The sequence below is a fragment of the Camelus bactrianus genome, chromosome 3 (genome assembly GCF_048773025.1).
Source record: "Camelus bactrianus isolate YW-2024 breed Bactrian camel chromosome 3, ASM4877302v1, whole genome shotgun sequence".
NCBI lineage: Eukaryota > Metazoa > Chordata > Mammalia > Artiodactyla > Camelidae > Camelus > Camelus bactrianus.
Window position 1 is genome coordinate 27,536,079 of NC_133541.1, and position 26,884 is coordinate 27,562,962.

The 26,884-nt window shown below is 35.9% G+C and overlaps 1 protein-coding gene across 8 annotated transcripts in view; it reads right to left on the minus strand.

The window, feature by feature from the left end:
- Window positions 1-26,884, minus strand: part of CPLANE1 (ciliogenesis and planar polarity effector complex subunit 1) — a 94,886-nt gene that overhangs the window by 28,205 nt on the left and 39,797 nt on the right. For 7 of the 8 annotated variants that reach the window (XR_012503897.1, XR_012503895.1, XM_074357207.1 and 4 more), the window contains 15 exons: window positions 25,113-26,022; window positions 19,125-19,273; window positions 18,341-18,504; window positions 17,753-17,835; window positions 16,683-16,762; window positions 15,474-15,551; window positions 13,845-14,037; window positions 11,233-11,523; window positions 10,282-11,052; window positions 8,883-9,049; window positions 7,656-7,788; window positions 6,741-6,795; window positions 4,087-4,191; window positions 1,178-1,249; window positions 199-308 (listed from right to left, as the gene is read on the minus strand). Coding sequence is in view for 6 of the 8 variants with exons in the window: in XM_074357207.1 (XP_074213308.1) it covers window positions 199-308; window positions 1,178-1,249; window positions 4,087-4,191; window positions 6,741-6,795; window positions 7,656-7,788; window positions 8,883-9,049; window positions 10,282-11,052; window positions 11,233-11,523; window positions 13,845-14,037; window positions 15,474-15,551; window positions 16,683-16,762; window positions 17,753-17,835; window positions 18,341-18,504; window positions 19,125-19,273; window positions 25,113-26,022 (3,361 nt within the window). In the remaining 2 variants the exon portion in view is untranslated. The remainder of the gene's footprint in view (window positions 1-198; window positions 309-1,177; window positions 1,250-4,086; window positions 4,192-6,740; window positions 6,796-7,655; window positions 7,789-8,882; window positions 9,050-10,281; window positions 11,053-11,232; window positions 11,524-13,844; window positions 14,038-15,473; window positions 15,552-16,682; window positions 16,763-17,752; window positions 17,836-18,340; window positions 18,505-19,124; window positions 19,274-25,112; window positions 26,023-26,884) is intronic. The other variant, XM_074357193.1, reaches the window with a different exon arrangement.

Sequence of the window (26,884 nt, forward strand, 5' to 3'; positions counted from 1 at the left end):
GCTGCAGAAAAGTATGTGTTATGGTCTTAGTTTACAATATTTGGGGGCATAATATTTAAATCTTACATTAATTTTTGACATTTCCAAGAAAGCTATGTAGATGAGATTTTAGCCTCACTTCATCTATACAACTGAATAATGCAGATGACCATAATAAACTTCAGCACAAAAGTATAATGAAAACTTCCAAATTAGTACCTTATCTGACACTGAAGGTGACAAAGGTTTCTCTGATATTTCAGCAGAAAGTCTGAGATTTAGATATACATCTGGAGTCAATGGCTGAGGAACATTCAAGGATTCACATTCTGAAAATTAAGGAAATAAAAATCAGGAATATAAAAAAAATCTATAAATAGCTCTAGGTCATTAACTTTGTAAGAACAAGTTAGCAACTAACAACATAAAATGTATTTGTTAAAAATCTAAGTAGAAGTTTCACAGGTATAAATAAATAAGGCAAATTCTATTCTGTTCTAACTAAATACACATTGACCACTGCTTTTCTCATGTGAGTGATTCACAAGAATAATAAAGTAAGGCATACCAAGAAAATGCTATAATTTCCTATTTCCATTTCAGACAGATTGAGCCATGTTTGTTTAAAGTTTCAATAAAATCAGATTTTAGGAAATTAATCCGTAACTAATTTTTTTATTTTCAGCACTGTTTCTTGTTATTTGTTTGTTTAAACAGCTTTATTGCAATATAATTCACATCCTTTAAAACTTTACAGTTCAGTGGTTCTTAGTATATTCAGAGCTCAAAGCTAAATTTTACCACTTAAAATGCTAAACATCTAAATTTTACAAAAGTCATTAGCTTCTTAATGAAAACAGTAAAGAAGCCTGTGACGACACAGGTTAGCTCTGTGCCTTTTGTTCTAGGACTCTAATCTTATTCCCTAGCATTTTATTTTTAATCGAACATTACTTTCAAATTTCATAAGCAAAATATAACTCATTATAATATTGAGTACTGGAAACTTGGTAACAAGGCTTGTATTTAAACCATGACAACCAAAAAAACTAGAAAAAGGAAAGTGAATATATTTAAATTATCATTCTATCTCTATTACATCAATTGACTGGTTTAACTACTCTTTTAAAAGAGGTGGTAACTCTTATTTTGACATCATACAGACATAACCATGCTGTTCTCAGAAGAGAAATCACACCTGAAGTGGAAGAAATGATTTGCTGATTTTTGTGACATTCAGAAACAACTTCTTGAGAAGGAGCTTCCTTATCTTGTAGTCAATTAGGAGATTTGGGGCAAAAAGAGAAAACAGAACAAGAAAATGGATTTCACAAACAGAAAGGTAAAAATACAAATACAGATTTTTTTTAGATATTGTATATAAATAGTCATAGAAAAGTAGACTGACAGCTTAGAATTTATTTTTTTAATTAATATGGTAATTTTAGATTTTATCATTATTTATATCCTGGGCCTGATTACTTTAATGAATTACATACTCCTAGCAAATTGGCTGCCGACTTCAGAAAATTACAGAGCATTAAAGTACCTCTAAAGTTTTCTCAAAGACACATTTAAGAATGTTTCTCAAATCCACACTCATTATTTGCATCAAAAAACATCTTATACATGCTCAGACTCATTCAGAAAGAGACAAATAACAGTGAGATGCCTTTTTTTGATCTATTGGATTGGTAAAGGCTTAATGAGTTAGCTAAATCATAGTGATAACCGCCCCCCCCAAAAAAAAACTCTTATGCTAGAAGTTACTCATTGAAGCATCATTTATAGGAGAAAAATACTGGAAACCACCTAATGCATTCAGCAATAAGGAATTAGTTAACTATTTTTTGGCACAGCTGGAGAAGGAATAAGCTTACCAAGTACTTTTTGATGATACAGGGAAATGTTTGGCAGAAGCAGAAATCACAGTGAAAAGCAAAGGATACAAAATATAGGTAACCCCTGTTATCCAAACTGAATCTATTCCTGAAAATTTGCTGCCTAGTCAGATACCAGGATTTTACTGAATTAGTTTAAAGTAAAAAAGATGTCCCAGATATTCCAATACTCCCAATCTTTGTTAAATAACTCTTAAACACCTAAATAACTATCTATTAAGATTTCTATTATAAAGCATTTTAAACATGACTTCTTTTTTACCCTCCCCTAAACATCAGTTTTCAATTAACATTTAATCCATTACATACTGTGCGATATGCGATAATTCTAAACATATCAGATATGAATTATCTGTAGCACTGGAGCAAACAGGTACTACAATGTCAAGAAAGAATGAAATGATATGTTAAATATACACTCTAACTGGAGAGCATCCCAAGGCACCTGGGAAAGAACAAATACTGGGACCATGAAGTGTTAAACTATCAGGGAAAAAGCAATGGTATCTGGACAGAGAGAGTCAAGATAGTGAGAGGACACTTGTACTATATATCATATCTAACTCTGTGAAAAGTACAAAAGACTGAAAGAAAAAACATCAAAATGTCACTTCTAAGTGGTGTGACTGCAGTGAAGTTCATCTTCTTCCTAGCTTGCTATATTATCCAAATATTCCACAATGATCATATGTTATTTTGAAATCATACCAATAAATATTATCTCATAATAATAAAAAATTAGAAGTTTAAAGAGGCACTTACAAGGTTCCATACACAGTTAAGAGAAACTGTTTCTAAATATCATAAAGAATTAAAAATAAGACCAAAAAAAAAAAAAAAAAAGAAAGAAAAAGAAAAGGAAAAAGAAACAACAGCCCTATTTTTGGCCTTGGCCACTTCCCATCCCTCAGGAGTGAAGGTGCTGAGTTCTTTTTCCCATTGCTCTATCATAGAGAATGAAAAGAGAGAAAGAAAGAGAAAAAAGTATAATTGGTAAGCACAGTCTGGAAATCCACATGAGATACTCTGTCAGCAACGGTAAGGAATCCCCAACTTAGGTTTGAACGTGGGGTTGAAGGCCAAGAGAATACTTCACAAAAGATGTGAAAAAATGAAATCAGTGTTTGAAAATTATTACACTCAATTTTTAAAATGCTCATGTGAGAGGAGAGAAGCATGTCAGTCAAGGATGAGCATCTATTTCAGGTGGGGAAATGATCACAGTGAAGCAGAGAAGCAGCACTGACTGTGGCTGGCGATGGCTGGGAAGGAGCCAGAGTAAGCAGCGTGGCACTACACTCAGAGTAGATTCTAAACTTTTTATCTTTTTTCCTGTTTTCTGAAAATGAGCTTTTACCCTGTCTACTAGGTCCTCTGCAGAGTATCTCCTCCTGCAACGTAAGACCTCCTGATAGAAAAGTGATGGGATCTGAAAACAGCAGAAATGGGCTTGAGTCCTGGTTCCTCTGCTCATTAGCTTTTGTTGTCATGTGTTGAGTCCTTAAGTTTTTTTAAGACACAGTTTCTGTAAAATGAAGATAATGAGTCCTGCTTTGCCACAGAGTTTTTGTAAAGATAACATGAGAAAATGTGTAGGAATGTAGTTAATAAACTGAAAAATGTTTCATTAAAAAAAAAGAATTACTATAGGGGGAGGGAAATAGCTCAGTGGTAGAGCTCATGCTTAGCATGCACAGGTCCTAGGTTCAATCCCCAGTACCTTCATTTAAAAAATAATAATCATAATAATAATTAGGACAACACAAAGAGCAGAGCACTTACATTAATGAAGAAGCTTGTCAGGCCAAATTCCAAATAATAGCTCCTCCAACATTTCCTCTATACCTGGACACAGTTACATACACTCTTCCCACACTAAACCCAGTCTATTCTTCTTCCTAACTCATCTTCACAGCTTCAGGCCTCTCAATCTCAAGTATGAAATTTCAGTAAAGTAAATTAACGGAACTTTTTAACAAATACCTATTGTGTTTTAATTAAGTTATCATAAATTCAATTTAAAAGTTAATTTTAGTTTTAAATTTGTAAAGTATATACCAGGGCTGTGGGCAAGAACCTGGAATGAGTAATTAATATCACATAATTTTAAATTCTCTTTTAATCACTGTTTTGAAGAAAAAGTCAAGATATATTAAATACCACAAAATAAATGAATTTTAAAAATTAAAGTAAAATAGCACTTTACCTGGGTCTGTATTTGTACTTGCATCCTGACGTTCTATAGCTTTCTTTCTTACAGAGGCCATGAAATGCAATCCAGCTGAAGTATTTATATCATCCTGGAGCTTTTCTTAAATATAGCAACAAAATATTAGAAAAAATTAATTGAGAAACCAACATATTACCAGGAGCCTAGAAGCAGAGTACCTAACTCAAGGGAGGTGAGCTGTGGGGTGTTGGGATGTATCAAAATGCACTTTCTGAATGAGGTGGTGTCTAAGCTGATCCTCAAAGGCAGTCTAGTGGAATCAAAACCAAAATTGTGGAGGACCCTGTATGCCCAGGCTAGAAACTTATTCTTCTCGCTGCTGAAGATCCAGTAGAAACTGTTAAGCAGGGAAGGAATATGGTCAGATTCACGGTCTAGAAAAACCACCCCAGCCAGTGTGTGAGAAATAAACTCAAGTGGACAAAATTAAAGGAAGGCAATCAGATAGACGAGGCTACTGCAGCAGTTCAGATAAGCACCTAGTAATGGTGAGAAAAAGAGAGCGGATAAATTTATACAAAGGAAGTTCTTGACAAATATATGACACAGAACTCCTTAAACCACAGGAATTTCCTGAGTGATAGGAGTATCTTCTGTTATTCATGATAAGCCCCTTTTGATACCTGAGTTTATGCTAATGAGGTGACTCTTGGCAGGCCCCTGGACAGTTTCAGAATGGGTGCTGGTCACCAGAGGAACCAACAAGCATCAGGCCACCCAACTCTCACCTTTGGATAGGGGAGAGCAGCTGAAGATGGTGTTCAATCACCAATGGCCAATGATGTAATCAGTCATGTCTATGTAATGAGATTTCAGTAAAACCCCTGGAACGATGAGCTAAGGGGCCTTTAGGTTGGTGAGTAGGAGTATGTGCGAGGAGGGTGGTACACCCAAAGACGGTGTGGGAGTGCTGTGCCCCCAGCCCCCACCCTGCCCTATGTATCTCTTCCATTTGGCTGCTCCTGAGCTGTATCCTTTATAATGAAACTGTGATCACAAGTCAAGCACTTTTCTTAGTCCTGGTGTTGTTCTGGCAAAGTAGTTAACCTGGAGGGGGCATCACGGGAACCCCTGAATCTGTAGTTGACCGAACAGAAATGTAGGTGTTGGGAATCTTTTGGGACTGAGCCCTTAACCTGTGGGGTCTGTGTTATCTCTACACTAGTAGTATTATAATTGAATTGAATTATCAGACACTCAGTGCCAGAAAACAGAGAATCATTGTTTAAAATGACATAATACACATCCACTCCAATGACTGGAGTACTATGTGGTCATTTTATATGACGTTATAGAAGAATATCTAGTGATATGGGAAGAGACATACCTTAATACTAGTCTGTAAAAACAGTGAGTTAAAACAAGTAGAGGAGGTACTCTTTTTAAATACATGTGCATTTGTAGATATATGTGAGTAGACATTCAGAAAATAAACTCTGTTAGAATAGCACTACTAGTTATCTCTAGACAAAAGGATTATGGGAGATTTTAATATTTGTCTTATTCCCTTGTTTGTGTTTTCTAAATTTTCTCCAGTGAATACGTATTATCTTTATGAAGAGAAGAATATGTTATTAAGAATGAAAAAAGAAAGTAGTTTTAAGACAACTGAGTGGGAAAGCAGCGCACCAGATGGATCAGGAGGCTACGCAGGTCAGTGAGGAGACAGCTGCTCGGCACAGGCACCCAGGGGCCTGATGCTGGTCAGGGGCACGGAGGAAGGGAGGGGACCACGTCAAGGACTAAGTGAAGGAGTGGGGCAACAGAGGGCCACTTCCAAGGTAAAAATCTCAACCAGTCAGAAGAATGGTGCTATCACTAACAGGAAGATGCTGGTCTAAACTCTGGACTTACTGAATTTAAGGTGAAAGTAGAAAAGAAAGATGAGAGAGGGTAGGTGTATACTTGAGTGTCATCAAAAAAAAACTTTAAGAGCCAAAGCCATGAGAGTGAATGGCCCTAGAGGCACAGGAGTGTGTGTATGTGTGTGAAAAATACCGAAGAGAAAACCCTGGGGAATGTACATTCAGTGGCAAGAAGTAAACTGACCAATTCAAGAAAGAAAATAATTCACTACTTATAAACAAGCTCTCTTTTCTGAACTGGTTCCTTTACTATGTGCATGTGTTTTCTAGGATCAGTTTGACCCTAGGCATGTTCTTCCATAATTTCCCTTTAGGCCTTATATATCAGTATCTTATTTGAGATTCCAATTAATTGCATTGCTCTACTAATAGGGGTTGGCAAATCTTTTCCATAAAGAGTCATGTATTATATGATAATAATATATTAGGCTTTGTGGACCGTATGGCCCCTTTCTCAACAAATGAACCCTGCTGCAGTGCAAAAGCCAGCACAGAAAATGTGTAAATACATGGGCATGCCTGTGTTTCAATAAAACTTGATTTACAACAACAGATATGGTCCAGATCTGGCCTGCAGGCTATAGCTTGTTAACCACGGCTCTACTGGATAACACATCAAAGCAAATACATATACACACATACACACACCATCTTGTCAAAGATAACATGAAAATAACTGTCTCATTTTTATACACATAGTTTTAGAGAGCTGATTTTAACTCTGAATGGAGACACTGTATTAATATTAATCATGCATATACATACCAAAAGAAATGTCAAAGTCATCCAACGGCTGGGAACCACAATGTTCCTGTTGCTCCTAAATGAACCCCCAAATGATCAATTAATGATTAACTCAAATACACTTATTATTTTGAAATAATATTCAATAGCTATGAAGAGTATTGATTTTTTAGGTATAGGTTAAATCCTGTAATTCTAGAAATATTTATCCTATCAAATTACTTACTCTATTGAAGTAAGTCTACAAAGGACTTCGTGAAATTCACAAGTCAAACAATTAAAAAAAAGAGCATTACCAGTTTAATGTAGTAACTAAATTATGGTATGTAATGCTCTCCTGCAGAGTAGCTTTAACACTCAAATGGTATCAAAACTGTTCATGGACTCAATATTTTAACATGTACACCTCCAGACATGTTCTTAAGGACTTGCTGAAAAAGTGTGTCTTTTAAAAAATTCACGTAAATAAAATTGTTCCTGTTTATTTAATATCTTGTTGCAAAAATAGGTAAATAAGTTACCAAATTTAGAAGGAATGTTTGAAACAATAAGATTAAAAATACAGGTTGTATAACAAACCTATGTTTGGGGAATCCAAAAGGCACCTAAAGAGACAAGTGAAACTATTATAGGAAAAACCCAAATAACACATGGTATGTGTGAAGATGTCACAGAAAAAAGCAGTGATTTCAAGTATAAAAAAGTCACACAAGCAGATGCTCTAAACCAGTTTCTTGATTCACCATCCAGCTGCTTTTCACATTCACAGCTGCACATCTGCTGTTGCACAGAGGGACTCATGTACTTACTGGCGCTAAGATTCTCCCAGTCACAATCAGAAGCTCCCAACACTCAGAAGACTAGACAAACCACAGAGACATTCCAAAGTCTGTGTACGCGCAAACTAGGGGAGAACGTATCGTGGTTTCTCGTTACCTTGGGTTTCGTAACTATTTCTGGATTATTATCATCAATGATGGAATCCTCTGGCTGGAAAGCCACACTTGGTTTTCTCCTTAGCTTCTCTGATCTTTTTTCTTGCAGCTCTTTTTCAGCACGTCGTCTTTGCCTGTTAAAAACAATAGTGTAAAATATATTTCTGCTATATTAATAACATCAGTTTTTCGTTTTTATCATGCTAAATAGGGAGACAGTTATCACAATTACATAAATAAATTATTTTCAATGGCATTTAATTAAATTAGCAAGATGTTCTGCTAGAATACCAGCAAATACAAGCAGCAGTCAGGTCACATGAAAATTATTTCTAGCTCCTCTACTACTGAACTGACTTTTCTGTTAGTCTCTAGAATCTCAGGTTAGAGTTACAACTTTTGGACAATTTTGAAATTCTCTTTTCTGAGATTCTAAACTGGCCCCAGAAACTCTATCAGATACCTCCATTTACTATTTAAACAGCAAACTTAGTCAGCTCCACAAGGAGGAAATCCCAGCAAGGAGGAAAGAGGGCCCAAAAAAGCAAAGAGGAAACCTTACTCTGAAGGGAGTTTACCTGGAAAAGATGGAAGGAAAGAACCATTTCTGGAGACAGAGCACTGGTAGTAGATTTTAGGGTTTGATAAATGTGAATTTTTTTAAGTGTCTAGACTCGGTAATAATCTACCAGTCAACACATGTATTGAACATCCATTATGAGTAAAACACTACAAATGCTCCTCACTATAAGTCACAGCCTTGCTTTTTTTTTTTTTTACATGCACATTTCTTAGTGCCCTGAAACAATTCACTTCACCTACCCTCCTGCTTCCTCTGTGAGAGTCTGGAGGATATGGTAAGATGAATAACAATAAATGTTAGTTTAGTGTACAGGATAGTAAATGGAATACTGCATGAAACACCAAATATCTGTGCTGCAAAACATGACTGCTCATTCTGTTACAGAAAAATGTAAAAGAAACCCACAGCCTATGAATGTGAGGAAAAAATTCCTTAATAAAATGGAAAAAAAAATAGTATTTGTTTCTAACAATATAGGAATTTTCCTCATCACAGGATGTGTTCAAATGCATAACACTTGACATGGAAATTGAATATGCAATTATGTATAGGCTGGGAGATTGAACCAGATAACTTCCAGCTGGTCACTATTAATAAACTTGCAGGTATGTGATATGTTCAAATAAAATTTCACTTAAAACTTGCCTTTTTTTACTGTCCTTTACTTGTCTCACTTCAGATGATTCTATTTTGACCTTTAGAAGCTGGAAGTGTCCAGGATCACCTTGTTCAAATAAATTATGTGTTAATTTCTGTTGGCTTTGTTTAAATGCAATGACGTTTTCAAGTGGAATAAGCTGTGGTTTTTGGTACTATAAGAAAGAAACAAGGCATTGTGATTTTAAATGATAAACCTCAAATGTGCAATATATAAATTAAAAATTGAGAAAAACATTTGTTTATATTAAACTAAGATGTGCAAGAGATAGAACATAGCAAAGATAACAAATTGATTGGACTGCTAAGATGAGTATCCAGATCTTAAAGAATAAATGATTTTAGATACCATTTTCTGAAAATTTCAACTGGGCATTTTATTTCAGAAATTAAGCTAGAAGTCCTCACCTTCTTAATTTCTTTTTCATTTTGAAAATCTTCCTTCCTATAATTGAAATTATATACTATCTAGTATTTGATTCAAAATTCTTTGGAACAGGGAGAACGCAGGGGGTGGAGATTATGAAAGGAACTGACTAGCAGTATGTTGATAATCACCTATGCTGAGTGATGGTAATTCCAGGGGTCATGATACTATACTAACGTTAAAAAGTTTTTTTTTTTTTTTAAACCATCTCAAAACATTTCCCACTCTTTTAATCCTTTCTTTTCTGTTCTTAAAATGTTCAGAAGAAAAGAAGGCATGGTTAGGTACATGGTTAGGAAAAGAACAACCATTTCTTTTCCAAGACCGTCTTCAAATCTTAAAAGGGCAATCAACTACTCAATTACCCAATTACTGGCTTACAAAATCAGAACCTACACAACCTAAATCTCGTAAACTGAAGGTTACAATTTTAAAGAGGATTTGGTGGGTCTATAAAGATTTAATCTTTGTATTTTAACTACTTTAAAAAGATACAATTTTTTAATATGTACAACGACTTATAGACCTGAGTCTATTTAACAATTTTAACCTGTAATAGATTTGAAAGCAATCATCTCACAATTGCTAGGAACCTCAAACAATGTTCTCTAGATAGGCTGACAGGCATGCACACACACGTGTGCAAACATACACACACAGCCCTACACACATGAACAAGACTACTGGTCATTTTATTTTACTTATTTCTTCTCTGAGCAGAATCTCAGAAATATCTATGAGAGTCTAGAAAACTCTGGTATTGATGTACAAGAGTACAAGAGAGACATAAAATCTTTAAGATACCCAAATATTATTTTAAACTAAATTTTTATGCCATTTTCAATAACAAAAGCATTATTTTTTAAAAAAGAAATGTGTAAGAGCTTTTCATTGAGTGTATATTTATGGTATGAAAAATGCAGGACTGTGCTTTTGTATCACTCTGCAAAAAATCATTACCATGTTTTCTGAGGATAGACATGAATGAAGTAGTGACAGTCCTGGGTATTTTCCTTCTTCTGCTCCAGCTCTAACAGGTATTGACGGAACTGTAACTGATGCCCTTGAGACAGAGGAAAATATAAAAGGAGGTTTAAGTTGCAGGTGCAATAATGGAAGTCCAAGGGAACTCTGAGGAGGTATCTCAAAGGGCCCTGGCTTAACATCAAACAGCTTTACTGGTTTTATAAATGTTGAAGAGTCCTGTTGAGGTGTCAGGTGTTCTTGTCCAACTTTCTGATCCAAACTCGCATGCTTAGGGATTTCAGTAATTATTGTTTCTGCCCATTCCTTCTGCTCCACTGCTTTTTCTACAGTTTCAGTATTATACTGGCTTGAATTCAAATGGGACATTGAAGAAGTGTCCATTGTACTCTTTGGCAAAGGAGGTTGGAAGAAATCAGATAATCCCCAAGCCTCTCTTGGCTGTGGCAGAGGCCTGGAGGGAACTTCTGGGACTCTTCCTGTATGTAAGGAAAGGGGCTTAAATTCATGCTTAGGCTGAAATTGAAGCAAAGGAAAACGATCACCAGGTCTGAAAGCTTTTGCAGCTGGGATAAGTTTAGGTGTCTTTGGAATGGCAGACGATGTGGACAAAAGGTGGAGGTGCGCAGTTCCATCAGGGGCTGGAGACAGTAAAGTGGTTGGTAAGCTCTGAGACGGTGCAGTTAGTCCTCTGTTCTGGGGTTGGCCTTCTAATTGACAAGATGAAACACTCCCATGTGGAACATTCTGGAATTAAAAAAAGCTATTATATAAGTTTAAAATACATTACAAACTCCTTGTTTTGTAAATGATGTTCAATATGCTTTGGAGGGGGTGGAATATAGTAACTGCTAAAAAAGTTATTTACTCAAATAACCAACAAATGAACTACCAGGACAACTTTAACAGCATGATTTAAATGCCTACCTTTAGATTTCCGTTACTGCTTCCAGCAGACTGCACAATTTCTTCATGGCAGTGAGGACTGTTCTTGCCAGGCTCCCCGGTGCACTCTCCCATGGGTTGTGGGTTAATGAAAAATCTCTCCTTCAGATTTCTACTGTCTTCAACATCATTGCTCCCTCTTGTGGGGTTTGATACTTGGCTTCCCACCAAATGCACAGACTGAGGCTGCTGTAGAAGTTGATGCACACCCGGGAGGTTAGCAAAGGATGATCCTACTATTTGCATCAGGCTCATGAAATTGATCTGTTGCAGCTAGAATAAAATAATAATTAAAGAAACATCTTAATGTAATGAGAAGAACCTAAAGAAGCAGCAACAATTACCTGGGTATTCCAGAACAGTCATACTTCCGTCTTACTGATGTCTTGTCAGACCTGTAAATGCTGAGCAGGAAGCATAGCTGGATGAGTTTTTTTTTTTTTTTTTTTTTCAAAAAAAGAAAAAGAAGAATAGCTTCCTGTCTTCAAGGAGCTGTCAACTGGGAATATGAATTCATAATGAGACTTGGGACTATCTGTAAAGCAGTTTACATAAATATCCCAAGGTTCATAAAGGAGTGATCTGATGGAGTGGGTGAGGATAATGAAAGAATTCCTAAAATGGGTGTGCTGTGAACAGGTTTCAAGGCAAGAAAAAAGCAGAGATTAGCAAGCAGGTGAAAAACGAAGAATTTCTGTGGAAGAGCTGACTGAGTGAAAGGCGAGGACATGCACAGTGGCTGACAAACCCTGAATGATAAAAATCCCCTGAGGGGCATTAAAAAAAATCTTGATGGCTAGGTCACACTCCACACTATTAAAATCAGAGTGTCTGGGCATATGAGCGGGATTAGTATTTTTTGAGATGACCAGGTGATTTCAATGTGCAAAAAACCTTGGGGACCACTAACATACACACTGGCTTACAGGGAACAGGAAATTCACAGCTAATGAGAAGAGAGGCTACCACAGTAGTTCTCAAACGTCAGCATGCATCAGAGTCACCTGGAGGACCTGTTAGAGCTCTCTCTGCTGAGACCCCATCCCCAGAGTTTCTGATTCCAATAGGTCTGGGATGGGGGCCTAAGAATTTGTGTTTCTAACATCTCAGTGATGCTGGTGTTAATGGTCCAGGGCCCACACTTTGAGAACTACTGGACTTGTGAGAGTATGGTGCAAAAAGAGGGTGGTAAAGCTGGTCATGGGACCTTTCAAGCCCAAAAGAAGAGTCTGCACTTCATAAAACAAACCAACAGGGAAACACTGTAGGCTGTAAAAAAAAAAAAAAAAAAAGTAGGTTCCCTTTAATTATATAAAAGAAATACATGCTTCCTCTAGAAAAGAGCAAAGTAGCATAAAAAAGAAAATAAAAATCATTCATGATCCTAGACCCAAAGATAACTAGCATTGACATTTTTAGTATATTTCCTTTCACTCTGTATTTTCAAAACATGATTGATATATAGTATACAAATTTGTATCTGAAATTGACTGAAGATTTTAAAACAGGAAAATAGCAATATTAAAACAATATCTGAAGAAAAATGTCTTAGAAATGCACATATAAGACACTGGAAGTGTGAAGTTCTAAGAATCTAAGGTTGGCTACACTTACAGAAGTAGCAAGTGGCTGTACTGACATATGATGTGGGCAAAGAGCCAAGGGGGCATGGTAAAACACTGGATATGGGTAATGAAAGAAGATAAAGACGACTCTCTAAGACAGTGCTTCTCAGTCTTTTGTGTGCATCAGAATTATCTGGAGAACTTGTTAAATACACAGGGCAGTGACCAGCAAAGTCCCTAGGTAATCCAAACAACAAGTCTGACAAATGCTTGTGAAACTTTAAGCATGTAGACTCGGTCATGCTACTAAACAGAAAAGGGGAAGAAGAGGCTCAGCAGAATGAAAATAAAATCAGTTTCAGTAAGTTCCATGGAAAGGTGAGACATGCTGAAAAAGTATTCCTATCAAGGCCCACAAGTTCAAAGAGAAAATTAGTGCCAAGAATCATCAACATGAAAATGGTATATTGCATCACATAAAAAAATATGGTAGTGAATGCAGAACACATGAAGAGAATATTAGATCTGAGGGAAATTAAAGTTTAAGGAATAAAACAGAGAAAGGAAATAATTTTTAAATTGTTGACAGAGAAAAGGGTAACCAGGTGAGAAAAAGACAGACGTCAAACAGTAGTTTAAAATGTAGCTGACAATTTCAAACCAAGCCAACATTGGGTTGAGAGTGATAAACAGGATGTGACAGGCTGTGTTAGAAAATAAACTTTGGATACCTTTCAGCAGGAGTCCTTTTGTCTGGTTTGATTACCCCCCACCTCACTTTTGTGAGCAGCTCCACATCCCCACATCCCCACGAGCTCAGTAAAAAAAAAATCATGAGAAGTAGGGAACTCAGCCTAGATTCTAGGCCCTAGAGTAAGGAACTTCTGAACGACAAATGAAGAGTGCCCAAAGCAGAGAAACCCTGTAATTTTAAGTTTAACTTGTCTGTTTCTCGAAGTTTGTTCATATTTTAGAAACTTACATACATATCGTGTGTAGATTTACTTGTTTATATGGAGATGTGCTTACCTGAACTAATTTAAACATTTCATCTTGGAGCATCTGCCTAACAGAATCGGAAGAATGTGCTAACTGAGCCCTGGGTCCGTTTCTCGAGGCTGGCTGAGCTGTTGGCAGAGGTGTTTGTGAAGAAACATCGATTTCATTTGGTGCCAAAGGTGGAGCTGAGGAGGATTTATCTTTACATGCAGAGATCTGTGCACTACATGGAAGCATATAAATAAAAAACACACTAATCAAGAAAAAACAAATTAGATATTTATAATCTGGATATTTTGAGCCTACTTTTTTCTTCTACTTTAAAGGCTTTCTGGAAGTTTTCCACAAAATTTGAACCCTAACGCCTATCTCACTGCACCCTGCAGGCCCCAGATACATTTGTCATCAGCACAGTTATTTATCCAAATGCCTTTATTAACGGACATGTTGTCTAGTGGGCCACGGCCCCGCCCTATGGTGTTACAATCCAGGACAGTTCACACATTTATTTTACTTTCCGGGTCCCTGTAGGCATCTGAGTTTGAGACCTGTGCAATCATTCTGATTAGCTGTACAGACTATGTAATTTGGCTTAGGAATGTATTTGGGGGCAGATAAATTTAATAATCCAGAGTGGAATCAAGAAAACTAGGAAATGTATGGGTTAAAAAAATGTTTAATTCTGGGATGGGTAAAGCAAACCCCTGCTGATCGTCATTAAACATGAAACAATAGTCTTGTGAATATTTCATTTCCAAACAAATCAGAGTTCATGTTTATAATTAAACCCTGACAAAAAATGCTATTTGGAAATAAAAATAAAAGATGAAAGTAAGTTTTAAGTTAAAAAAAAATGATTGGGGATGATTCCTTAAAACAGAGATGTTTTACTCGGTTTTCTAAGCAAATCAATTTCATAAACTAAGGGAGCAGGCACTATCACATCCAAATTAACTGATCGTCTCTAAAAAGAAAATAACACATTAAATTGAATGTAGATTTATTTGGGTTTACACTCATTCTCTTTCAGCAATAATATTTGTCTTTTATCAAGCATTTCACGTGCTTAATAACAAAACTGTGTTTGACAAATCCATGAAAAACAGGCATTTCAACTAACTTGCCTATTTTAAGACAACTTTATTGGCCTTTACTTTCTACAAGTAGCAAGGAGATAAATTCTAATTACGGAGAATTTTTCTAAAGTAAAGCTGTGCTGTATCATTCTTCTATTTCAACGTAATTTGTAAATACTATACACATTGTTCAACTGCTGTAAAAGAAGTTCAAAAGACAGAACTGGATGAATCTGTACTATGAGAGAATTCAAAGGATTTCATATGCTATTAGAAATCTCTTACAGGCTGAAAATGAGCAACAACTACATCATTCAGTAATGAATCAACTACTTTTTTTCAGAAAAGACTTGTTCTAAAATAGTTCTTTATGTACTCTTTCAATAACAAACTTAAAGGTGTCAGAAATGTGTATCTATTTCAATGTGTATCTCACTTTCAATGCTTAATACTGCTTTCATTTTATTTTTCGGTTTTGGCCAAGATGCTTAGTAATTATTTCAAAACGGTACAGTAGGCATAACTTCATTCTCTTATCTACTTGTAATCATATCAAAATGGTGCAGCACCCAGAAATTCTTACCTAGAAACTTCTGAACTTGTATCTACACAAAATGAATGAGGAATGATGTGCTCAGGATCTGAAAAGGCTTCAATCATACTGTAATTAAAGATGAATAATCAATTAGGAAGCAAGATATTCTTCATATCATCTAAGGTACAGGTGATCTAATGCTCAACCATCTAAGAGTCTAACCGTCCTCTAATCTCCTATGACGCTTAGCTCATAATTATAATCTGTTTACATCCGTCCCCATAGCAATTAGTAACAGATTCAAACAAAAGCAAAGAATATGTCTGTATGGCTTAACAAACAACTTGAACACTACTAAGCACTCGGCAACAGAAATAACAGAATCTAAAATAAGGGGAAATGAAGTTAGCTGGGACCGCAAACTTCACTTAGGAAGAGGCAGACACTTTGCTCAGGAACACTACAGACCCCGTTATCACACCTGCAACTACAATGACTAGTTTTTTACTAATAGAAATATCAATATTACTTATAAAGGCACAGGACATTAAACATATTTGTTTTGTTAATTATCCACAGAAAAACCAAACAAAATTTATATATGAGAAGAGAAAGAAAATCTAATTATGTTGCTCCTCTTATCCAAGGTAATTCTAAAACTCTAAAACTTCAAAAACTCTAAAAATGAAGAAATCATGCTCAAACTACAACAAATGAAAACCGCCTCCAGCTCTCCTTGAAGCAATGATAAGCTAGCTAGCAGAGCACGTGCACATCACGGCCCTATGGACAGTGTGTACATCACAGCCCTACGGACAGTGTGGTTCTCATACCACAACAGTGAAAGATGATATATATATATATTATGACACATAATGATTATTCATTTGGTCCAATAAAGTGGAATGAGTATGGAAAAGTAGTTTCCTAATTAGCAGCTGAATACACTTTGGTCTGTTTACAGCTATATTTTACTTTGATAAGGCTGATAGTGGTAGGACAAAAGGCGTTTTAGATATCATTATATCACACTATCAAGATTTAGAAGTATAACATTTACTGAAAAATCATCACTGCCATTTCTATTAAATTGAAGTTACAATTTCACTAGGAACACAATATCATCATAAAATATATATTGTAAATTATGAGGGAAAAAAAACCCTCTTCATCAAGTGAATCCCAGATGAACCTTGGCCTTTGTTCAGTGAGGTAAACAAGGCAGTTGTAATCACTTTCACACTTTCCCCCCCTTACCCTTTCTGTTCAGCTGATTTTTTCTCCATGCATGTCTCGAACAGTTCTTCCCTTGGACACTGAACTGCTCCTGTGGAATGCTGTTAAAATTAATAGTACCCCACCCCCCAGAAAAAAGAAGTGAAACAAACAGCTGTTACTGTCTTAGGTATCTTGAGTTTCACATTAGCCACTCGCCTAAAAACCACCTAAAAGCAAGTGAGAAACTAAACATTAAAAGGTTCTCCCAGTCCTGCTCTAACCAGATCTTTATACTTTTATGTCTTTAGCCCGAAGCCACTGAGCATATTAGACTACAAAGCCAAATGATGTCACTAGAAATCATTTACAAAGTACTCACAAATACACTGTAAACTACACACACACATCACTACGTAAGTAAGTACAACTGACGTCTGAACAACACGATTTTGAACTGCACAGATGCACTTATACGTGGATTTTTTTCAATAAATAGAGTAGTACACGATCTGGGGTTGCTTGGATCCCCACCTGTCCCTGGAACCAATACTCATGGACACCAAGGGACGAATGGATGTGGCTTTTTTCACTGTATGGGAGGGGTCGAAGCCCCTAACTGCCACATTGTTCAAGGGCCAACTGTGCATTGTAAAAACAACTATAAAATTAGAAGAAAAAAAAAACCTAACCCTTTAAAAGATATTGTTTCAATAATTAGAAATGTCTGTGTGTTCTGCTTGGAAATCCAGTGTATACAGTTTTGAGAAAACAAATAATACATAAAAGTGCACATATGTGCAAAATCTGCATACTTACATTCATACATGTATACACATACATACATGCTGAATTACACATTTTGAATATGGGACACTTTCATCACTCTTAATTAATTTACTATAGCAGCTTATGAAATTAAACTTTCATTGCCTGAAATTATTAGATATCTTACTAATAACAGAATTTCACTGAAAGAAAAATGCTACAAGACACGGGTAGACTCCACAATCTACAGTATACTTTTAAGACATTACAGCCTTGGTTGGATACATTGAATATAAACACTTAAATATAATTTAAGTTACTTTATCCACTATTTATAGACTTACTTCTTCTAAATGCTGTGGTGAAGTCTGCATACAAAAGGCAATATTGGGACTTTCAATGCTTCCAACAGGTTCTTTGGCATCCTCTATAGGGAAACAAGGAGAGAGAGTAAACTGACCTTTAGAAAGACAACTTACTTTTTAGAAGGTTCAGGAATATTACAGGAAACAAATAAAATGGCAGAAACATTTTAATATCCTCCTTAGAAAAATATCTTTTAAAAACACGTAGAGACAACCCCTCTTCATCAAGTGAATCCCAGGTAAGTCTTGACAGGCCTCATACCAGTGTGTATAATTCCATATAAAGCTCTGAGAATTTCTGTTTTAAGGAAGACTGCCAAGGAAAGGTTCACAGAATTGGTTCATAGAAATGACGACAGCCATAATAGTTACACAAGCAAGGTAAAAGCCCCCCAAATTGTGAATTCAGGTTATGAGTTAATGTGCTCAACATTTCATAAATATTACATTCTCTTTTAATATCTGGCTTTAGGACCAATTTAGATATAAGACTAACTTATCGCAGATAATCATTCACCCATATCAAATCAGTAAGGCCAAACAAAAAGATCAGCCAAATGAACTGACCTTCATAGTCTGATGGGTATATCTCCAGTTCCTCCTGTGCAAATGTTTCAACTTCTAAAAGATTCTCAGCAATATCTACAAACTCTTTTTCAGTATCATCAGTGACAGAAATCATCTCATCATTGGTTTCTTTTATTTCAGAATTTTTTGTCTCAGTTGGCATCCTATGGATAAAAATGATGCAGTTAAAATTATTATAACTCATTCTCGGAAACAAAGAGGTTGCTGTCAATTGATTCAGTCTACTGAAAAAGAATGAACTTAGCCATCACACTTACAAAGTCTTTTGCTTTTAACCACATATGGTTCATAGCAGAAGGCTAATAAAAGGCTGCTCAATGAATAACGGAAAGTCTCATTTTTATTTACTCAAATATGAGAATAATTTCAGCTTATCTAAATGTGCCATTTTCACAAAGGAATCTTTCTGCTACCAAGGCTTCATCTTTGGTATTCAAAGATACATTAATCATAGTATCACTTAATATGTAAAGATGGATGAAATGATTAGTTCAACTTCCTCTGACACAGGACATCAATAAATATAATAAAGGGACCTCTTGCAATGGATTAGCTGCTCTCTCAGAAGATACAAGCTAGACTAACAGGGAAGAAACAAAATTTGTAATGAAGTGTTAAAGCGCTTCGGAAAGCACTTGCTTCCTGCTTCTCCAGTTCAAAGAAATGTTCATTTCTTTAACTTTCAAGGGTTCAGTTCTCCTTTAAGAACATACAGCTTCAAACAAGATATCCACTGAAAAGGAAGGTATAATCGGCGACTTACTTCAAGATACTCTGACAAGATTCATTTTGATCATTTCTTTCCTCAGCCCCACCTTGGGTGGATACTGCAACCAAACAGCCAGCATCTGCTTTACAGTCACTCTCTACATCGGGCCCGGTCTGAGGCCCAGGGTAATTATTCTCTGACACCTAAAACAAACCATTTATAGTATTTAGAATTCATTATTGAATCCCTTACTGTTCATTATATTTTTAGACTATTAATACTTTCTACAGAACTTCTCCTGATTGCATCTCTTATTCACTTATCAAGTATTTACTGCATTTCTAAAACTTAATACTCGATGCTGAAGCAATGACCAAGTCTTTATTCCACCTAGAAAAAATGAGCCTACCTACACAGTATTCAAAAGAAATCAGCCTTACAAACTTGTAAGGTATATTACCAATGTTTTCAGGCCACAAAACAATAGCAATAAAAATATAAAGTTACTTTCATTTAATTCTCTTTACTATTATAAAGGCATTAAGTAATTATTTCAAAATGACATTGTGGGCAAATTTATATGCAGCTAAAAATACAAGGGATGTATCTCTTTTGTGTTACTTAGAAATTTAGGTATGCATCACTTAGAAACACAAAGATTTCAATGACAACAAATATCACAGCATCTTCTAAACTACCTTAGGAAAACAGAAAATTATCTCAAAAAAACCCACAAAAAGAAAACATAAAACAAACTCTCACACACACATTCATACTCTTCAACCTAGAATAAACTAAAAATTTAGAATGAAGGCACTTCAAAACGGAACAAATGTAGAAACTAAAAGTGTAGAGCGGGTTGACCAAGATGGCAGCATAGGAGGCTCCTGAACTACTCTCCTCCCACAGACACACTGAACATGCAACTCCACACGGAGCAATTACAGCTGAAAGGAATCCAGAAACTTGCTGAGTGACTCCTACACATTAAGTGAATGAAAAAATACTCATGTTGAAACAGGTAGTTAATGTTGAGACGCAATCTGACCATAAACCCGAACCATGGGAATAGTACCCTACAAGCAGGAGGGAATTCCCAACTCCCAGCTTCTAAAAAGCAAAGAATTTGGACACCATATATATTGCCCCAACTTTTAAGACTCCTACTTGAGGGACAGGCCTGCAAAACACCTAGCTCTGAAAGCCAAACAGGCTAGCATCCATGAGACTCCAAAGACCATAGCAAACAAAGAAGCCGTTATTAACAAATATTTGAGCGCTCCCTGCAGCTATCCCCACAGGGCTTAGCACAGAGGGGCAGGCACAAGCACCTATCTTCCAGTCTTCCCCTGGAAGGAGTCCATCTGTACACTCTGAAAGCTGCTGCCTGAGGGTCCAGTGCCTGAATACACATCTAGGCTACAGTCCTCCCCAGAGACCAGGGGAGTTAATGGACACCTCCCCCACCTTCTCCATCTAGACTGCTCCAAGTCGCCAGTACCTCCCTGGAAGGAGTTTGGACACATATCTGGTGCCCTAGTTTTTGCAGCTGCTGACTGAGGGACAGGTTTTGTCTCTCATAGTCAATAGGGCTTATATTCACAAGGCATACAGGACTGTAGCAAACAAAGAAGCAGTTCTTAGTGGGTGGAGGAATACCCACCTTTTGGCTATACACCCAGGCCCAGTGCACAGGGAGTAGACAAAAACACCCATCTCCTAGTTTCTCCCCAAAAGGGGCTTAACTACATACTTCATCACATGCTGCCTGAGGGTTCAGCTGTCAATCAGCCTGAATTTAGATGCCAAATGTGATCTACACCTTTGGGACACTGATAGGTCTTGGCATAACCTCAACCACTGGGAGTCACTAAGAACAAAGAAGGAGGCTTAGATATTCACAAAGATTTCAGAGACCATCAAAAGCTCGGGCCAGGCTGATTGATGAGGTTTATCTCCTATACAAGGCCACTCTGTTTAGACTGGGCAATGTGGCTATTTTATCTAATGCATAGAAACCAACACAGAGATTCAAGGAAAATGAAGAAACAGAGGAATATGTTCCAAACAAATGAAAATATAACTCTCCAGAAGAAGAACTTAATGAAACAGGTAAGTGATTTAACTGTTGGGATTCAAAATAACAGTCACTGATACCAGGGAAGCAATGCATTAACTAAGTGAGAATTTCAATGAAGAGACAGAAATACAAAAAAGTGCCAAATAGAAATTACAGACCTGAAGAATACAAGAGCTGAACTAAAAAATTAATGGATGGGTTCAACAGCAGACTAGATCAAGCAGAAAAAAGGATCAGAGAACTCAAAGACAGGGCAGTGGAATTCATCCAGAGAAGCAAAAGGGAAGAATGAAAGATGAAAATAACTTGAGACCAATATATGCATTATGGAGGTCCTAGAAAGGGAAGAGAGAAAGAAACAGAAAGCTTATGCAAAGAAATAATGGCTGAAAACTTCCCAAACCTGGAGAAATAAACAGACATCAGATCCAAGAAGCCCAGAGGATTCTCTTTTAAATAAGATAAATACAAAGAGACCTACACTGAGAAACACTGTAATTAAACTGTTAAAAGTTAAAGACAAGGGGAGAATCTTAAAAGCAGCAAAAGAAAAGCAATTTGTTACATATAAGGAAACTCCCATAAGGTTATCAGTAGATTTTTCGGCAGAAACTCTGTAGGCCAGAAGGGAGTGGCATGATACATGAAGAGGGCTGAAAGAAAAAAACTGCCAACCAAGAATACTCTGCCCAGCAAAGCTGTTCTTCAGAATTGAAGAAAAGATAGAGTTCTCTAGACAAGTAAAACCTGAAGGAGTTCATGACCACTAGACCAGCCTTACAAGAAAGGTTAAAAAGAGTTCAAGCTAAAACAAATAGATGCTAATTAGTACCAGGAAAACATATGAACGTATTAAACTCATTAGTAAAGTTAAACATACAGCTAAACTCAGAATACTCCAGTATTGTAATGATAGTGGGTAAAACATCCATAACTCTACTAAGTTAGTATGAACACTAAGTGACAAAAGTATTAAAACAACTATACCATAACTTATTAATGGATACACAATTCAAAAAGATGTAAATTGTGATATCAAAAACACAAAGCATGGGGAAGGAGTAGTGTAAATGTGCAAACGTTTTGTATGCATTCAAAGTTAAGTTATCAACTTAAAATAGATTATTACAAATATAATATGTTCTAGTATAAGCCTCACAGTAACCACAAAGCAAAAACCTATAGTAGACACACAAAAGATTTTTAAAAAGGAATCCAAACATACCACTATGGAAAATAAACAAATCTCAAAGAAAAGAACAAGGAACTGTAGAACAACCAGGAAACAATGAACAAAACGGTAATATTTAGCCATTTTACTTATCTATAATTGGCTCAAAGGTAGATGGACTAAACTCTCCCATCAGAAGACATGGAGTAGTTGAGCAGATAAAAATACAAGACCCAATTATACACTGCCTACAAGAGGCTCACTTCAGCTTTAAGGACACACATACTCTGAAACTGAAGAGATGGAAAAATACTCCATGCAAGCAGAAACTAAAGGAAAACAGGGGTAGCTATACTTAGACAAAACAGATTTTAAGCCAAAGACTATAACAAGAGACAAAAAACTTAACTATATGATAAAGGGGTCAATTTATCAAGAATATATAACATTAGTTAATATTTATGTAGCCAACAGGGAAGCACCTAAATATTTAAAGCAAATATTAATAGATATGAACAGAGAAATAGCAAAACAATAATAGTAGAGGACTTCAATACCCCACTTTCAACAACAGATCATACAGGAGACATACCTCAATATACTTAAGGCCATATATGACAAGCCCACAGTTAAGATTATAGTCAACAACGGAAATCTAAAGTTTTTCCTCTAAGGTCAGGAATAAGACAAGGATGTCCAATCTCATCACTTTTATTCAACAGAGTACTGGAAGGGCTAGTCAGACAATCAGGCAAGAAAAATAAACAAAAGGAATCCAAACTGGAAAGGAAGAAGTAAAACTATCTCTATTTGCAGATAACATGATATTATATATAGAAAACCCAAAAGACTCCACCCAAAATGGAATAAATGAATTTAGAAAGTTTGCAGGATATAAAAATCAATATACAAAAATAAGTTGCATTTCTATGCATATATAATGAATTACAAGAAAGAGAAATTAAGAAAACAATCCCATTCATAATTATATCAAAAGAATAAAATATCTATGAATAAATTTAAGCAGGGAGGTAAAAGATCTGTACACTGAAAACTGTAAGACACTGAGGAAAGAAATTGAAGACATAAATATATGCAAAGATATTTCATGCTCATGGATTAGAAGAGTTAATATTGTTAAAAAGTCCATATTACCCAAAGCAATCTACAGATTCAATGCAATCCCTATCAACATTCCAATGGCACTTTTCACAGAAATAGAGAAAACAGCCCTAAAATTTGTAGAGAACCACATAAGACCCCAAATAGTCAATGCAGTCTTGAGAAAAAAGAACAAAGCTGGAGGCATCACATTTCCTGATCTCAAATTAGAGTCATTCCTCAGTATCAGCCAAGGATTGGTTCCAGGACCTCCTGGATACCAAAGTCCTCAGATGCTCAAGTCCACAGTCAGCCCTCCATATCCACAGTTCTGCATCCTTAGATTCAACCAACCACGGATAGTGTAGTACTGTATTTACTGAAAACAATCTGCATATAAGTAGACCTGAGCGGTTCAAACTCATATTGTTCAAGGGTCAACTGTACTGTAGAGCACAGTTACTGTAATCTGTATATTACTATTATTATATGCTTAGATATATTTATACTTGTAAGTACTATATGTACAGTACTTATAAATTACATATACTGTATACTACTTATACACACTATATAAGCTACAGTAGTCAAAGCAGTATAGTGCTGGCCTAAAACCCGACACACAGATCGATGGAACAGAACAGACAGCCCAGAAACAAATACACACACTTATGGTTAATTAGTTTGAAAAAGGAGTCAAGACTCTATTCAATGGAGAAAGGTTAGTCTCTTCAGTAAATGGTGCTGGGAAAACTTGACAGTCACGTGTCAAAAAATGAAACTGGGTCACTACCTTACAACATACACAAAATTAACTTAAAATGGATTAAAAACTCAAAAATAAGACCCAAAACCATAAAGCTCCTAGCAGAAAAGACAGGCAGTTAGGCTCCTTCACAACAATATTTTGGATCTGACACCAAAAGCAAAGGCAACAAAAGCAAATTTGTCAATTATACCTCAATAAAACAGAGACAAAAATAGAACAAATTTAGACACTTTTGGAATTCTCCAAGTATTTTTTTTAATCCATGTCCCAACTATTTTACCACATAGAAATTTGTTTTCCAAGAAATTCATCGTCATCTTTTTTTGAGTGCAACAGCAACTACTCAATCAAAAGATTATGAAAAAAAATACTGGCCTTGCAAACTGTCAGGTTAAAAGACAGCCCTGTTACTTGCCATTGGGTAGGGAAAAGGAAAAATAGCTAATAAGTACTAACTTCACTGATACCCATCTGCCTTTGTAGGTTTGATTCTCCAAACTCATTTGCCAGAGAGTGTAAGAAAGATGATCCCCTAATATATATGAGACATCAGTAATAAAAACTGGACAGCTGCCTAGCGCTTCCTCATCTGAACTAAAACCTGAAACTTAAAAGAGAAATAATATAAATATAATACTACTTATAATATCACTTAAAATTATCTATTTTTCCTCCTGTTTCTTTTATAAACACACATGAAACCTCCGAATCTTACAACCTCTCTGAAAGTACTTTACCTCTAATTAATCATTTTTAAGAATTAAATAAACCACTTTAGCAAATTAGATGATACAGATTACAATCAGCATTGTCAGTAACTTTGTTATTTAGTGATTCTTTATTAGAGGGGGAAATACAAATATAGTTTTAAGCTAAAATGAGAATTCTCATTTGTATATAATACACAATTCAAGTACTTACCTTAATAATGGCATTTGTTGCCTTATATGTAGCAAAATAGGGTTGTTCTAAAAGCCACAATGATGTAAGAATGGCAGCTGTAGAGGTCTTCACACGAATGACAGGACTATACTCACAGGATGATTCAGTGAGACCAGAATCACAGAGCAGTCTTCTATCAGACCACCTTATCATCCATTCCAACAGCTTTCTTATACTGCCAAATGTGTTATTTAGTGCTAAAGGAAGATCTTCTTGAGGGTTAATATCACTGCATTGAATTACTTTGAAAATACGTCTTCTAGCTTCAGTGGACTTGGGAGTGCAAAAACTATGGTTCGACAATCTCTGGATTAACAGTTTCTCTGCATTGTCATCTTGTATTCTGTAAATTGACTTTTGTTTTAAACTGAACAATCCACTCTTCCCTTCGTTTTTACTGTTTTCATTCAAAGGGTTCTCTAAAAAAGGCCTGATCTCTTGATTAACCAATACTGAAGCTGAAAGCACCTGGTTTTCTGATTTTCCAGACTCAGATGACTCAGGAACAACAACAAAGCAGGAGCCAGCTCTAAACACATTCTGGCCTTTGGTTTTGCCCTGACGTCGTTTTAATGTTGTATGTACATCAAAAAATAAAGAGTTAAGTTCATGTTCTCTAAGATGTCCAGAAAAACTAGTTAGAAATGGAATGCCAGGATCCTTGGAACCAAGTAGGTCTCTTTCAAGAACATAACTCAAGAAGAGTTCAAGGAATTTAATATACTCATCATCGTCACGTTCAAATTCCCAAACACCTATTACAGGAAGTGTATTTTGTAATAACTTTTCATGATCTTCTTTTCTTTTAGGCTTTTCTTTCTGATTACATATTTTCTTTTTTTCATTGGGCTTACCAGTCAATGTTAATTCCGTGGGATTTGGGGCATTTCTATAGCAAAACAAAATTGAAAAGACAAAATTAAACATCACTTAATCAATAAAACTGATCTTAACATTGACAATAAAAATTCTCTCCATTGATTAAGTCATACATGTTTTTTTTTTAGTACCTTGATTACCTACCTTTCAAATGAGAGGGTTGGACTAAATGATCTCTGTGTTCACTAGAGCTGAACATTTCGAGTCCAAAAATTATAAACACATTAATATCAAAAGGGAAATTTTATGTTAAAAAAGATAAAAATGTGTTCACAGAAATTTCACTATTAAAAAATGTCAATGTTTTTCTGGAAAAAAAAAAAGTCCCCTAATAGGCCAGAATTTAGGAACACAAAGCTAATAAAAATCACAAGCCATCAATACACATCTTAGTTTACAGTTTCTTGTTTCTCTCTTACATCTGCCCCTTTCAGCTTCCTCTGTACAAAGTGCAACAAGCAGGACTGCCCTCAGGATTCTTTGCCACACGAAAGTTGGGTATTTTTCTAAACACTTTTTGCTATTAAACCTGTTGCACAGGCACCTAACTGCCAACTGTAATTACTTTTAAATCTGTTCCCTTACAACATGGTTCTTAGAGCAGAACACAGATCCCTAATTCCTGCAATAAAAAAAAAATGGTTCCAGTTAGGCACCTGGGCCGAAGATGGCATGTCTCTTCTTATTAAGAATGCACAATAAGCAGCCTCCAAGGTACACCTGTGCTAGCAATGAAGCTGTGTGGGGAACAAGCACACCTTTTACAATACGATTTAGATATGGTTTAAGCAGATATTTAAAGTAGATGATATTGTCTCACTTAAGGAAGATTATGGTTGATTACACAATCTTTCAGTCATGAGAAGGATAAA